Source organism: Dermacentor silvarum, chromosome 1, assembly GCF_013339745.2.
Source record: "Dermacentor silvarum isolate Dsil-2018 chromosome 1, BIME_Dsil_1.4, whole genome shotgun sequence".
NCBI classification, from domain to species: Eukaryota; Metazoa; Arthropoda; class Arachnida; order Ixodida; family Ixodidae; genus Dermacentor; species Dermacentor silvarum.
In genome coordinates this window covers 273,820,618-273,836,848 of record NC_051154.1, presented here as the reverse complement: position 1 = coordinate 273,836,848, position 16,231 = coordinate 273,820,618, and the positions used below count along the sequence as shown (strand labels likewise).

General features: G+C 46.7%; 1 protein-coding gene across 1 annotated transcript in view; it reads right to left on the bottom strand.

Moving 5' to 3' along the window:
• Positions 1-500: 500 nt before the first annotated feature.
• LOC119437162 (CCN family member 2) overlaps positions 501-16,231 on the bottom strand; it is a 300,207-nt gene continuing 284,476 nt past the window's right edge. The window contains exons 5-7 of the mRNA XM_037704235.2: positions 14,913-15,146; positions 13,973-14,190; positions 501-2,172 (exon numbers count right to left, since the gene is read on the bottom strand). Coding sequence (XP_037560163.1) covers positions 1,924-2,172; positions 13,973-14,190; positions 14,913-15,146 — 701 coding nt within the window. The 3' untranslated portion in view covers positions 501-1,923. The remainder of the gene's footprint in view (positions 2,173-13,972; positions 14,191-14,912; positions 15,147-16,231) is intronic.

Sequence of the window (16,231 nt, the reverse complement as noted above, 5' to 3'; positions counted from 1 at the left end):
TTTTTTTCTTTTTATTAGCCTTCTACAGATGTGCCCCAACACGTTAAAATAAGACTATGTCTGCATATATTGGAACCACGAGACTGCGTGCTACTGGGCATACAGGATCTTCAGCACAGTTTACCGGCTGGCGCACTTTGTAACGATTCGTTTTCATATCCTGTCTTCTTTTTCCTCTTTTTTCTTTCTTTTGCTCTTTGTCAGTGGTCCAACGAAGCAGTGCCCCGCTGTCACCAGATATGCCACCCGGTGGCACGGATGATGAGACATATGAATTGTCTTGGAGGGAACTAATTTTTTTACAAAATGCAGTCCCTGGTCACATTCGGCTACAACTTTCGTGTTTTCCGCGGTTCCTCTTCCGATGCCTGAAATCAACGAAATTCTGCGCCTTACCTGTCCGGGTTTCACACATTGAGACCACGCTTGCTTAAAGGCGAGAAAGCAATGATTCCATGCAGTGGATGAACGAAGCAGTGACAAATTATATCATCATTTTTATTGAACCGACATGTGGCTTCATGTGATACCAAACAGCTACACTGTTTTTAATGAAATAAACAAGATAAGATCTTCAAATTCAACAACAAAATAGCGCCACTACCTTAATGTTGTAAGGAACAAGAACCTTTTCTCACAGCGTAATGACATTACATGGTCCTCGGTGTTTCGTTTGTCGTATTCACGTAGCAGCTTCAACATCAACAAGCAAGGCGGGACACTGATGTCTGCGTATGTTTTTAAACATTAGTTCCCCGCTGAAATGTTGTGTATTATATAATGGGCACGTTTTCGCAAGCACGAAACGCTTGTGGGAGGCATAGGTTCTCAGAAGCTTCCACGAGGCCCTCCACATTCTTCATGATCGTTATGGTTGTGGCATTTACAAGCCACACCACGTAGTCACATACCTTAGGCGGCCAGGTTTTGTGTGTTAGAGCACCTTCGCGCTTTACCTCTGGGTATGCCGCTTGAGAAAGGGCCTTCGTACGAACTACGGCCGTGAATCGGAAATGTTCGCAAATACACTGGCTTCCTTGCCATCTTCACACAGTTTATAATTACGGATAGTGCACATTTGCACACACTTGCATGAAAGGTTTCATTGAAGTGGCTCCCTCAAGACCGGGTGACTCACAATGCGTCCTAATTTGAGGATCAGAAAACTTTCTTTTGTTGCGAGTTGATAAGTCTCGCAACACACGACTTTTATGTTGCCTGGGACGCAGAAAATAAAGCAGGTGCAATTCGTCCATTGTTGTTGATCGAGCGTACCACATTTTTCACAATTAGTGTCCTCGAACCTGAGTTAGTGCGCGGGTGGCGAAACGCTTTCGCAAGTTGACCAGCATGCTCGCCGACAGTGGTATCGTCCGAGGCGTTCACCACAGTCGCGCGTGCACCAAACACTTTAGTATCGTATAGTTCACTGACACTTTTCGGCCTAATGCCCACCACCACGACGGCTGTCTTGAACAATCGCAGTAAAGAGTGGGCGCTGCCCGGTACTTGTGACACAGCAGCTGGGGGCAGTGCGCGCGTGATGAGGGCGAAAGACAAATGCGGCTACCAGCACTGTTCGCACCTAAGTTCGGGTCTTCATCGGTTGCCATACAGCTGATCTCTGTTTGAGTATAGCGGTTGGCGACATGAGGTCCTTTATCTGCGTTCACGCCGCCGTCCATATGAGTCCCCGCCCTCCCGGGCGCAGGATAACAAGGTACGAGTGCCCCATAGAAGAGGACACTCGTCGTGAGGGAGGGAAACGTGCGTGCAGGCGCCGGGCGCCAGCACTTGGGCTTGCAAGGGGGACAGTCACCGAGTGCGGCTCTCTCCTGGCAACGCACTGAAGACAAGTGACAAGTACTTGAGGGGCAGCCACAGCTGGAGGAGGGAGTGGGAAAGATGGCGCCGATATGTTCGCTAGCACTTGGGCTTGCATCGGCAGCGCACGATGGTCATGACGTCCTTGTGGCGCGTCACCCAGGCTCCATCCTCGAAGCAGTGGAAAGGTAGCGTGGTGGTCGTGGTGAGCACCGGAAAACAGCACCGGCGCCCTGGGCAGCTGCCGCAGTACTTGGGCGTCTGCGGTGACACCGATGTGCAGTTGGCGCCGTCCGTCAGCGGCTCGGCACACGAGGCCCGCACGGTGGCACGACACAAGTGGTTCCTCTGTGCGTATCGAGCATTTCGGCGACCAGGTCATGTGAGAGGAATAGGTGGGAGGGATAGCGAGAAAGAAACAAGGAAGGGAAAATGAAAGGTGAGCGGAAACTGTATAAAAGCCAACTTGAGTGTTAGTGGTACAGTTAGCAAAGCTATTCTACCAGTTTCCCAAACAGACATCAAAGGCAAGTAGTCAGTTCCGCACGGCTCGTTCTCGACGTACCATTCTAAGAAAATCGCAACTCTAGCACAGCGTTCTCGGAAATTGTTACCGCAACACAACTTCCAAGTACTACATGAACCTGACCATTGCTGTCATAGCGACTGACTGTGTATAGCGGCGTTTATATTGTTTAGCGGTTGGCTCTATTTCAATTTTCTCTTTCTTCGAATCTTGGGTAACTGTCCATGCAAGCGATCAGACACGCTCCAGCCATTTCCGCAAGTCTTATTATTGGTCCTTTTTTGCCGTTTTGCTTACGCAGCAAAGCATCGCAGCGAAGATGTAAAAGAGACAGTAAATATCGAAGCAAGATCTCTTATTCACAGACAATATATAGGAGGCAAGAGCAGGTCGGATGCATATCTCTCTTTACACAATAATCGAAATGGTGTAGGGGAAACTTGGGTTGTGGAATGGTGAGACGAAAACTGATAACGAGCATTAATAACGCACATACAATGCAAGATGCTTTCGCGTTAATATAGCTTAGCGAAGTCTTGTATCAAAACAAACCTTAAGAGTAACTGCGCTAGCTAACCCGGCGGAAACAGCAAATGTATTTTACGTGCACAGAAGCACTTGAATTAATGCTGGGTCACTAAAGCCCGCTGACTTATCTCAAGAGATGGCACCATAAAATATTCCGAGTCATCATTTTATCATTCTAATTGCAAAGCATCGCGATCGCGCTCAGGGTATTGCTTCAATGTATTCATGTATAACGACGCAGTGAAAATTCAAAACTTACATATACTCGGCTAACGCCTTGTACCAATCACAAATCTAGAAAAAAAAGTATTTTGCTTTGAGTCTTGCTAATCTCCTAATGTTCTTGGACATTCTGTAGACTTCCCCTATGTTGCAGGTCGCTTAGCGTCGGCGTGAAAGCAGTAAGAAAGAATAATGATTCAACTCCCCCTTTCCTGTCTTGCGAAATTTATCGATCCTTCGTCAATTTAGCGATAACAAGTCTTAAAGTTCCTACTTCGCCATTATTCCTAGCTGTTACAATCAAGGGGCAATCCTTTTTTTTTATTTTTGCACCTTCACCGAACCAACATTTATTGATTTACACTAACCTAAGATCGATCATTTCGCAATGACGGGTTTCGCCGCTCTGCGGATCCCATCCCTTTTAATGTGCAGGCTCTGCAGCAGTCAGTGCCTTATCTGCACTTTTGAACAAAGCCATCAATTTACTTCCTAAAAACTTAATGCATTGCTTCAGCTACGACACGAGGGGCAAACTTACGCAAGCATCTCCATGCTACATGGTAATTGAGACATGGTATATAGCTGCCTTGGTCGCGCATGCCCTTGCAGCGGATCGTTAGTCCACATTTTCCTCCGTACTTGCTAGTGGTTAAAAGTTCATTGCAGGGACGCGTGCTTTGCATTTTCATAAACAAAAAATCAAAAGTGTCGCTTTTAGCACCGGCTTTACCTTTGCGACGCACAGTAACCTCACAAGTTGCATGCCACAGTGAGATTGCTCGGTAATGCTGAACAACCTAGAGAGTACGAATCTCAGTTTCAGTTTTAGTTTATTATTCATTCATGTCATTTGTATCCGCTAAATGCAAATTGTATATAGGCCTTCCGGACTCCACTGTAACAGCAGAAAATGTTAGAGAATTTTATGCACAACTAGAATTGTATTACAGGCAACGGGATACGTAAAAATGGATCGTGCTTTCTGTTATTTCTTGCATTTCTAACAGTCCTTACACGTGTATACCTTGTTCATTTTCTCTATAATTTGTGTTTCACAGTGCTTTATGTTGTTGTATTGTCGGTGATGATATTCATATTCACGTTTTCTTTGACAATTCCTCTCCTGTAATGGCCCTCAAGTGGGGCTACAGTATTCCTAAATAAATAAAAATAAATAAATATGCAGACAGAGATTCCAAAGTCAGAGACTGCGCCGGGACCCTTCTCTCATCATCGCAAAAGCAGTGTGGCGTTATAGGAGCTTCGGGCGTTAAACATTTGATGCTCAGTGGTACCGAACGTAAAAACCTGGAGATGTATAAAAAACACGCTTGCAATTATTAAAGAAAGTTTGAACAGTGCGGCAAACTGTCGTCAATTTTCGAAGTTATATGCCCCAAATGTTCTATGCACTGTTGTTGTGATAGCGAAGTTACCTACCTGTACATTAGCGATGCACGGCTCTTTTGCGTTCCGCCGGTACATAACTCGTCAGTTTGCATTAGAGCTAAGCCCAAAAGGCTTCATAATCTATCATAGTTAGGACTGGCACAAGAGTAAATTGTAGCAGCCGTGCAATGTTAGAATTATGAAGTCATGCCAACAGGGCTTGACTCTCGAGCAGAGTAAACCCGGCTCACTGCTCACTGTGCTGCACAGTTTAATAAGCTGTGAGGAAATACCGTGACAAGGCATTCAATGCTTGCCATTTTCTAAGCTACACGATCAGCGCCGTTTTCAAGGCAGGAGAATGAACTTTCTGTAATTAAGCTATATGTCCTTTTTCTAAGCGGCCAAAGTTTTCTGCTGGATTCAAAATTGGGACTTTGTGTTAAGATCGAGCCCACCATTCGCTGGTGATTTATACAGAACATCTAGAAAGTCTGACATTTCAGCCAACTTACTGTCCCTATGGTGCAGAACAGCTGTCATAAGGTTTTCCAGTACACCCGAAGTAGCCGCGTTCACGAAGAATTGCAAACTAGGAAGTACCAGCACACCGATGGGACTAACATTCCATTAGCTGATGTATGTACATGTTATCCATGAGGTGCTACGTAAGAAGGACAGCAATGGAGAAGCTGCATTTCTGGCGCAAGAACTTTGTGATCGCAGTCCGCGGAGGCAGATTTGAAAAGCAATCTTGCACAATAACGCTCCGTAATTATCAGAGCCAGTTAATATAGCGAACAAAATTGAATCTTTAGCGAAGAGCTGCTGAATTTATAAACACTTGCTACCAACAAAAAGTTTCATATAGCCGTTTTTTGTTTTCTTTTTTGACTCAAGGAAAGTCATTTTAACTCTTTTTTCTAGCTATGCGAAGTAGCGGGCTCGTTTTACTAACGTATTGGGTGCACATGCAATAAGGGTGGCCGTCACACTATCGGCGCGCTTCCATCGTTCGAAGCAACCGCCACCGATAACATCAGCCGGAGCGCCGGTAATCGCAGACCGGGAGCAATTCTGGCTGCTACAGTATCCTCGCGAACCTCCGTGGCGATTCACTTCCACTGACTTCCTCCAAGTCGCCGTTTCCTTTCATGGCCATTCCCGCGTCTCCTCCCGCAGTTATGTCGATTTTCCTTCTCGCGCGCTCATGTGTTCCGACGTATCAATCGAAATATTACCTCCACATCCCCGCACTCAATCCCCACTGGAGCCATTATGCCACATGGCTACGCCGTTTTGCTGCTTGCAGACACGCGTTTGGATGTCCCTTTACGCAAGAGACGGCCGACATGGATGACGCCTATAGTGGCGCGTAGTATAACCTCGATCACCTCGTGCTGGCTTTCGTTTTGCGATTGTTTCACGTGGTTCCGAGCAATAAAGAAGGCCGCCTAGCTACAAAACGATTGCGAATATACCACTTCGTGTTCTTTCTCATCGTGCGCTCTTCCTTTGTGTATGCGATATACGTAACGATCGCCACGCCTGCAGGAGTGGACGCAAAGTGTATTGTGTAAGAACTCGAGTTGCTACCAATGTTAATAGTGCCCTGAGCACACGCAATGGCTTCCCCATATAGACGTGACACCCGCCCAAGATGCCGCTCAAAACTCAATGATGCTGCGTCAGCCGAACTTCCCCGCTAAGCCTGAATGGACCGCGCGCGCGCACACGCACGCACGCACGCACGCACGCACGCACACGCACGCACGCACGCACGCACGCACGCACGCACGCACGCACGCACGCACGCACGCACGCACGCACGCACGCACGCCCGCACACTCTAGGTAACAGCAGTTTATTCCGCCAGTCCTACAACCATGTGCAAAAACTTCAGCATACTGTAACAAAACATATCCAGTGCTGGCAACCTGTATGTCTGCCAAAATGCTTTACGCACTTATAATTTAGTTGAAGCGGCCCCTAGCCGGCACCCCCCGCCCCCCGTTTGGAACTGTAAAACGATTGGAATAAAACCTAATACGGGGGGGGGTCGCGACTTGATCTGTCTGCGCGTGACCGTCCGAGTTCTGGCGTCACGCTTTCTGAGAGCAATGCCCATTATACCCGGCATTTTTTTTCTATCCCTCACTCTCTCCTTCTCCCTCTCACGCATTCACCTCACACCAGTCGCTCGAAGCGTCGTTGGCGTTAATAATTTACTAGGCCGCGTCCCAGCGCCGTCGGTGAGTACAAGGGCGTACAAAGACTCGCGTAATTTCGTATTCACGACAAGCGCGACGCCGTCGGTTGCGTTTATTATTGACCACCAGTTGCATTATTTCCTCCGGGTTAGCAAGAGAAATTGTGCGAAGACAAGTCGCCTTCGCTATCTCTTGGCTGCTGAATTTAGCAGACAATACACGCGCAGGAAAGCTGACTTCGTTGTTGTGTTTTTTCACAATATAGCGTGCACATGAGGACTGACAGGTTTCGTGTTTATTAGGAACGAGCAAACAGAAACAGAGAAACAGAAGTAAAAGTTTTTTTTTTTCAACGGAATTGGAACTTTCAGCAATTACCGCACGCATCAAGTGAAGCTGTAAAAGCGTTGTGGTTGTTGTTGTTGTTGTTGATGGTGGTGGTGTTTTCAGCAGCACTCGCGCTTATGCTTTTATTTGCACCTGCATGCTATAAGTGTACAACATATTTTCACCCGACATTTATCTAGCGGTCACTTTGTGAGAGTTTGGTGAACTGCGGCGATGTAACGCCGCGCAAACACACACTTCAAGCACGCTGGTTTCGGGCGTGAGAAGTAATGGTCAGGCTAGAGCGTCCATAAAATGTACCAGCAAGAATGTGCATACGTGGTGTCTGTGCACCCACGCCTTATACGTGCTGGAATTGAAGCAGGTAGCTTCTTAAACGAACATGAATGATAAGAATAGTTTGAGTTCTGTGAATAAACTGCGCGTCTACACTACACTAAGTAACTTCTCTAACAGTGAGGAAAGGCTCGACATCCAGGAAACGACGCAAAAAAAAAAAAGTCCTAAGACGGGTGGCGACGCTACCTTGAAGTTCCTGCATTATCATGCCATGACGTCATAGATTTCAGCGCGAGAGAGTTAAGGGCCCCGTGTAGCAGAAAATCCGGCGTCGGCGCCGGCGTGCGATGTCGGCGTCCATGGCGAAGAAAATCATCCCGAACCACCCCAACCGCGCAGGCCCTCCACAAGGTGCAAGGTTTTGGTGAACAAAAATTGAATTTCTCACAGTGAAATCCGTCTGAAAAACAGTGAAGTATGTCTTAACCACAACCTACAGACGTGGTGGAGTCGGATTGTAATTTGAATGTACGAGAAAACGTAATTCTGTTACGAGGAAACTCAAACACAAACCCCTTTTCCAGCATTTCTACCAGACCTCTACGCCCTCGGGTAGTTCTACGCCCTCGGGTAGTTGCACAAATGATATCCAGATGGCACTCGCATCCTCGGCAGGTCAAATTGGGACTTCGCCTGCCTAATGCGTTTCAGACATGCGCGCGCGTCGGGGCAATAGCAAACAATAAAATAATAAAGAAGGTGCTAGGGACTTCGCATTTTAATATAACACGACTTCTATTGCCCATGGAAAAAACATCTTCCCAGCAATGCATTTCTGTTTAAAAATGAAGCCGACTTTAAGGGGATCGGTGTAAGCTTCGTCTTTGTACGCTGGCTTTCCAAAGTCCTCGTTGCAGTGGGAAAGCCAGCTTACAACGGGGCCCGATAACGGGGCTCGAACGGTGCCCGATAACGCTCTCGCGTTCCACTCTTAAAGGTGAAGCTTGAGCGTCCTCCAATTTTTTGACGGTGTCGGCTTGGGCTTTGTTAATTTTTTTATCGGTAGAAATATACCAAATAGGCGCCAAGGACTGCAGCCAACGATATGAGCAAAAGACAGAACTTCGATAAATCGGACAACTTTCACGGTGGAGAGGGGGGGGGTGCACAATTCATGACGTCACAACGACTTACCAGCGCTCAGGTTTCGGCGCAAACTTTAAAGGGCGGAAGTATGTCTTTCATTGGTTTTTCTAATAATCAACGTCACCGCGACACCAACAAACATAGACATAAGATATGATACGTTATCAGTCTAAACTGTTAACGTTTATAATTAGTGTCATCTTAAACGGAGACTAAAAAGACACAATAAATATTTTCCGACTGACAATGCCTTAAAAAAGTATTGCTCGCATTTCAGTGGCCGGAAAAAGTGGAGCATTAACGAAGAAATGGGCGTCTCAGCTTTCTTTAATTTAGCTCCCAAGCCACTGCGCCCATAAGGTGAGTCTCACATGACGGAGTTTGTGGTAATTTTGCGGATTGGGGCCGTTTTCAGGCTGGGTAAATTCACATACGTTCCTTTACTTATGAGACAACTCAGCAATATTATAATTTTCTATCAAGATACAATTTGTTAGCCCAGAGCAGGCTTTGTCTAAAAATTCATGACGTGACGCGTAGTTGGTGAGGGTATATCAATATGGCCTCGTCAGGCATCTCAGGTTGTCGCACTCCGTCTGGTGTGCGAAGCTCTGTTTACACTTATGGAACACCTTAGTGTTACCGCAATCTTAATTTCTGTTTAGTGTCAGCTTAAAATTATATTGATTCACACCTCTGTGCGCAGTTTTCTACTTCTTTTGGCAAGGCTGAGAACCGCAAGGAAGTGCTTACTTCTCAATCACCCTGATTGCCCGTAGATCCACCATCTCTGGAAAAATATTTGTCAGACACTTCAAGGAATTTTTTCATGACGACATTTACATAGCCAACGACCCATACATGGGTTCGATAAATACGTTTATTCTTTCTGTTCGCCAGCATTAGCAGCCACCAGCACCCTTTTAATCCGGTGTTTGTGGATCACAAATTTTTCTTTGTCGTGGATGTGCAAACTTTGAATAAAGTGGATCGACCCGTAGTCTGAAAATATTTGCATGCAGATGTGGGAAGCTAAGCAGTCGCTGCAAATAAGACTTCAAGGTCAGAAGCATAACAGAAAATTGAGAAAGCGCATAGCGCTCCTCAACAAAGAAATAGAAGAATATGCTGCGCAATTGAGCAAGCAACAATGGGACGAGATATGTAATTCCATGGACGGGCAATTAAGCACCGGCAAAACCTGGCACATGCTTAGGTTCTTGCTGGACCCTGAGAATAACAAGAAAAACCACAGACAAGCCATTAATAAGTTAATACACGCCTATGAGGGCACGGAGGAGTACTTTCTCAAAGAATTAGAACAGAAATACATAACACCGGCACCCCCTTGCAACCATTCTAGCTACAACGGGAATATCAACGCAAAATTAGACGAGGAATTCACGGAGGCAGAAATCCGCGCGGCCCTACAAAAGTTGAACACCAAATCAGCCCAAGGCCCAGACGGTATAACAAACAAGACTCTCAGGAACCTCGATGATGAGTCGATCACCAACCTAACGGAATATATAAACGAGGGCTGGATAAAAGGAGCAGTACCAGCTCAATGGAAGAAAGCGACGATAACGCTCATTCCAAAACCTGGTAAAAAGCTTGAGATCGACAACCTCAGACCCATCTCCCTAACATCCTGCGTCGGAAAATTAATGGAACATGTAATTTTAAACAGAGTAGATAACTTCTTAGAGGATAATAACATATACCCAGATACAATGATAGGATTTCGCAAAAACCGTTCGACACAAGATGCGATGCTTCAACTTAAGCATCAGATAATCGACTATAAAACGCGCTCTACAAGGGCCATCTTGGGCCTTGATCTTAAAAAGGCTTTTGATAATGCCAACCACGCAACCATATTGGAAAACATCGAGCGATTAGGACTAGGGCAACGGACGTATAACTATATCAAGAGCTTTCTATCAGATAGGAAAGCAGTCTTTTCCGTCGGAGGACTCACGTCACCCGAAATCGACATCGGGGGGAGGGGGGGGTTGGGGCCGGCACGCCGCAAGGCTCTGTCATCTCCCCGATGCTGTTCAATCTCGTCTTGATGGGACTCCCCGAAAAACTAAATCGCATAGAGTCCCTCAATCACACAATATATGCGGACGATATTACTATCTGGGTCTGTGATGGCAGCGACGGATCAATAGAACAACGACTCCAGACCGCAATAAACAAAGTAGAGGAACACCTCATAGGAACAGGCCTCACATGCTCTGCAGAGAAATCCGAACTTCTCTTATACCGCCCCACACTTAGGGGCAGGCCTCCCAAAGGATACGACAGAAACAAGGCTCATGAGGAAATCAAGCTACACACCAAGAACGGGCGGAATATCCCAATAGTAAATCAGCTCAAGGTACTGGGTCTAATAATCGAGAACAAAGGTACAAACGGGGAAACCATAAGGAAGGTAGACACAAAGGTAACGAACACCATGAGATTAATCAAACGAATTACTAACAAGCGCCAGGGTATGAAGGAAGAAAGTATCATACGGCTCATACAATCATTCATAATCAGTCAGATCACATACATAGCAGCCTTCCACAATTGGTTTGCAGCTGAAAAGACCAAAATTAACATCCTCATAAAAAAGGCATACAAACTAGCACTAGGGATTCCCATCAGTACAAGCACAGATCTATTCCTAAAGTTAGGACTCCACAACACACTGGACGAACTCATAGAAGCGCAACAAACATCCCAGGTGGAACGACTAACCAAAACCAAAACAGGACGGCATATACTACGCAAGCTAGGAATGAATTACCACAATCAATACGGGGAAAAGACGACGATAACGAGAAAAATTCGCGACAAACTCCTAGTAACAAATATACCCAAGAACATGCATCCAGTTTACAACAAGGGCAGACGCACGAGTAGAGCAGAGAAAATGATCAGAAGCTATGGCTCAGACGACAGAGCAGCCTTCGTAGACGCGGCTGAATACACACACAGAAATAGCTACGTGGCAGTAGTCGTAGATCACACCCTAAAACCCCTTACAAGCGTGTCAGTTAATACCAAACATTTCGACACAGCAGAGGCGGTAGCCATTGCACTAGCATTGGTCTCCACAAATGCTCAATACATAATTAGTGATTCTCAGGCGGCCATTAGAAACTATGCTAAGGGTAGGATCTCTCCTGAGGCGTGGCACATCATCATAGTCAACAAAGCAAAATTCTCTAACGCAGAGAAGAACGGCAGGCAATTGCTCTGGTTCCCAGCGCATACGACTCCAGCAATTCACGCAATCAACCCCAACGAGGTAGCACACCGCGAAGCTCGAGGTCTTACTCGCCGAGCTGAGCAAGGAGTGACTTCCATTGGTCAGGGAAACGCGGAGGAGGAGATCTGGAGAGAAAAATACAGATTAACAAGATTTAGTGATATTACAAAATTCTATCAAAATCAGAGGCGAATATTACCACCGCCTCACACTAAACTGAACAGAACTGAGTCCGTTGCTTGGAGGCGATTACAAACAGAAACCTATGTGAGTCCCGTGCAGTTAAAGACTTTCTACCCCGAGATATACGCCAGCGATATATGCAAGCTATGCAAGTCTGCTAGAGCCACCCTTCAACACATGTTGTGGGGATGCACAATATATCAAGAAAAAATGGCAGTCTCCCCGGAAAATCTACGGGCGCGGTGGTCGGCCACGCTGCTCAGCTCAGAACTCCAAGACCAACTTTGGGCCGTCCAGCGAGCCATGGATGCCGTGCGGGAGCAACAGCTCCCAGTGGCCATCTAGGCGGCCCCAGGCCCGGGCCTCCCAATCGCCGGATTTAAAATAAAGTTATGTCACTCACTCTCAGATTCAGTTGGGCTTTCCTTTTAATAGTTATCACGTAATAAAAAAACAGCGGAAGCTCAAAGGTTAGCGTGTGCAGCATATGTCGCAATTAAATTCCGCACTTGTACCAACTGATGGTTCCTGCCACAGGCACGGTAGATGCTCCATGACGTCAACGGCTCGAGTCCCACTTCCGGACAAAGTGTAATATTTCTAATGGTTCTTTCATTAGTGGTTGTGGCTTACCCCACACCACAAGTCATATCCGTATTAAAGACATAACTTTTCTATAGCGCATGCGCCGCTCGCGATTGGTTATCGTCGAGGCCAGTGCCTCGTTATCACAGCTCTCATGCGTGGGCTGTGGGCGTCTGTATGCTGAAACTGCCTGCAAAACGCTATTGCGGAAAAAAACTTTCAGTGAATAATAGGGAAGATATTGAGCAAAAACAGGCGCACAAATGGCAGAGCTATTATTACCTCAATAGAGCGCTACGACAACAGAAGCTCATTGGAATCTCCGAGTACGTCGCGAAAGTTCAATTTAACGATTGTGCCAGAGGAACCTTAAAAAAGATGGGAACGCAAGACCTTGACGCTGTTTTAATAGCGACTAGTTATCGTGGTAAAAATGAACCTGGAAATCAGTCGCGGGAACGCAGCCTCTTTTGGCTGAACGTGGAGAAATGATGGTTCATTTATTTAGATCTGTATACGCCTCCAAGCTCTCAAACGTAGGTGGCTGCTGCTGCTCTTGGTCAAAGATTTCTCAGCAGATTTTAGGAATGATTCACCTTCTCTGCACAGAGGTCCTTTTTGTTCAATCTAGAAGGAAGACCTCTTCCAAAGTTCAGCTGATAGCCCACTACACATTAGAAGCGAGCTGCGTTGACCGTGGCGCATTTAATACATGCTCAGTGCGACCATAGCAGAGTGCTCGCGTGCGCGTGCACAGTTCAAGCGTCAGCACTTTGAGAATTTTAGAGATTTCGCGCGCTTTTTTCAGGACTGTCATCTATTACGAAAACAGCATGACCCATTAACATGCGTCTTACAGTGTGTTTTGGGTGGCCTCTGTTGTGAATCTGTATTTATGTGACCTTACTTTACTGAGTATGTTTTGCGCGTATCTTTCTATCTTTTTTTTTTTTTTGTCTTGTGTCCTTTCTTTCATCGAGTGTTGTCTTGTTCTTGTATATTTTAGTATGTGATATTTCTCTCCAACTACGAGTAACCGGCACCGTTCAAAGGAACCAAATTCTCCTATCATGTTTAAAAATAAAGCCCGCAGGATTATGACCGCATGCAACCACTACGGCAGACATAAGTCTCCCAGGAGGCCTTGAGAGGCAAGACGGGTGTCGCCATGTCTCCTTTTATTTGACAAGGATACCGGACTTCTCGTCAAGTCGCAGAAATTTGTCTATTGACATTTAGCGGATTTTGCTTGTGTTTGTAGTGGCACAGTAGTTGTATTGCTGTATTAGGCAGAGCAGTTGCCGGAACTGACGGCCAGGACAACACCGCATGTATAGCATAGCAACAACGCAACCGCCACTATCATTCTTTTTTACGGAGTGTAGTGCTGCGTCAGTAATTTTCGGCTTTCGCTGAGAGCCGAGCGCTGCAAATTCCGGCATAAACTGTGCACACATCGCTCACCCTGGTCCTGTGGCGTGATCCCGAGGCCCCAGCGATTCCGGTGGCGTCCCGGCCGCTGCATGGTCTCACGTTGCAGATGCGTGTCTCGTTGCGGCTGCGGCACTGGCCGAGGTGGAAGTCGGTGACCAAGCGACGGGACGTGCCCACGCCACACGTGGCCGAACAGGGACTCCAGTCGCCAGCGTGCCGCTCGCACGAGGCGCGTGCCAGAGCCAGCGCTGAAACCAGGGCGTAAAGCGCGCACATCGTCGGCCATTGCGCAGGTCACTTAATCGAACCAATCCTGGCCGTCGCTCATCTTTGGCCGAAGATTTCTGAGGTCTGTATACTGTATTGCACCACTCGTGATATAACCGTTTGCAGAACATGAAGCGCTACAACTGCGCAGCGCCGTAAATTGCAGATAATGTGTTATAAGCTAACTAAGAATGTAACTTCGCCTCAGAGTGCAGCAGTAAGGTGGCATTCGTACTGAACGGGCAAACTTCTTCAATACCGCCGAGGACCAGCATAAGACATACATCCGGCAAACAAGATTGACCTCCAGGTCATATCAGCTCTCCGGGTTCATTTTTACTGTCGCTTTCTTTTTCTCATCGGTATGTTGTTTCCGCGTATCTATAGGCTTCATGCAGAAGAAGGTATTGTGTAGCGCCCTATCTACGCCCTTGTTCTTTCCACGTGGCGCATTTCTTTTGCCTTGGGCGGCTTCACGTCATTCCAGCTTTAGATATTTATAGAGAGGCTGACGCATTATGGATCGTGTTATTTAATGCCATAACGCGCACTATAAGTAACACGTTAAAGAGCAGGCAGCGTTGCACATGCAGGCCATTCTATGCGCCACTGTTCTCCGCAAAGATTTTCTTTCTTAGACGACGCGTCAAATGCATGCAAATGCGCAAACATTTAGAGATAATGAAGTGGACAATCAACGCACGCTGCTTCATCATGTCGTGGTCGCACAGCCACTCGCGACAGCAGTTTCCACGCAAGCGGACGAGCCTGGCATTGCGGCACTCTGCCGACGGGCGCACTCCCTCATGGGGGCAAAGTGACACGCAGCCGTAGGTGCCGTTCTGGCACGAGCATTGAGTGCGGCAGTCCAGCTTGAAGGTGGCGCCGTCCTTGTACTGGCCGAGGCCTTCCACCTGGCACGACTGGCCCTGCACCACTGTCGGACGACGGGAGTCACAAAGAAAGAACAAAACATGAGTGGTTGTTCGACACCTTGCGGCCACGCAGCACTTCAATGCAGGTGCCGCGGAGGTTTTTTGGTTCGCTAGATCGGGCTCATGATTGGCTGGCCACTTCTGCCGTTATCGCGCGCGCATACACGATTGGCCGGTATGCGTGTTCGCGAATCGTTACTGCTTAGCTGATATCTGTGAATTGGGATATTAGAAAGGCGAGCCGCACACGTGACAAAAAGTGTGCATGGTGAATCCAGGGCTCACTAAATCATTGTTAGCCTTACCTCCGACTCTTAAAGTTTTTGAGCATTCGTAATCCGACAGTATGCATATTATTCACTAAAGCGTCGGGCCAGTCAATTCTTATGGGTAGTAAGAAGCTTATGGACCATGGGAGCGACAAATTAGTAGAACCTCCTTGTATGTAGTAAGAAGTTATAATTTGGAACACTCAATTTATGCTTGCATATTTCTTCCCAAGACCACAGTGCATCTAAATTTGTAAGCTTCAGGCGATTGTCAGAGAGTAGAGTTGCCTTTATGACTTCTTCAGACTGCGAAACAGATATAAACATGCACGCCAGAAGGGGTAGTCTATACTACGATGCCGGGTGTCCTTGACAAACGTTTTTCTGAATACGGGCGCTCTTATGGCATATCGCTACAAAATCATACCTGCCACGAAGTATCGCTGCTTACTCGGGCACGCGACTGTTAATTCAAGATGAAAAATGCCAACGTTTCTTTGTTTCGGTACTAAAGGAATAAAGCAGTTATATAAATCCAAGGAGTTGCTCCAGGAACCTTTATTTAGGAAAAACATTGGCCCTCCGTACACGTCTCGTAAAAAAAAAGAAACAGCGGTAGAAATGGGGATAAAGAAAAATAGACTGGACGACAATACAAACGCTGACTCGCAACTAAACGTTGTAGCCCTTAACTAAACTTTTAACTCCAAAAGCCCTTTGTTGTGAGTCAGCGCTTGTGTCGTCGTCTTCTAGTCCATGTCTGATGCGCAGTTTTTTTTTTCTTCTTGTTTCAATACATTGATGCACACCAGCTTGCT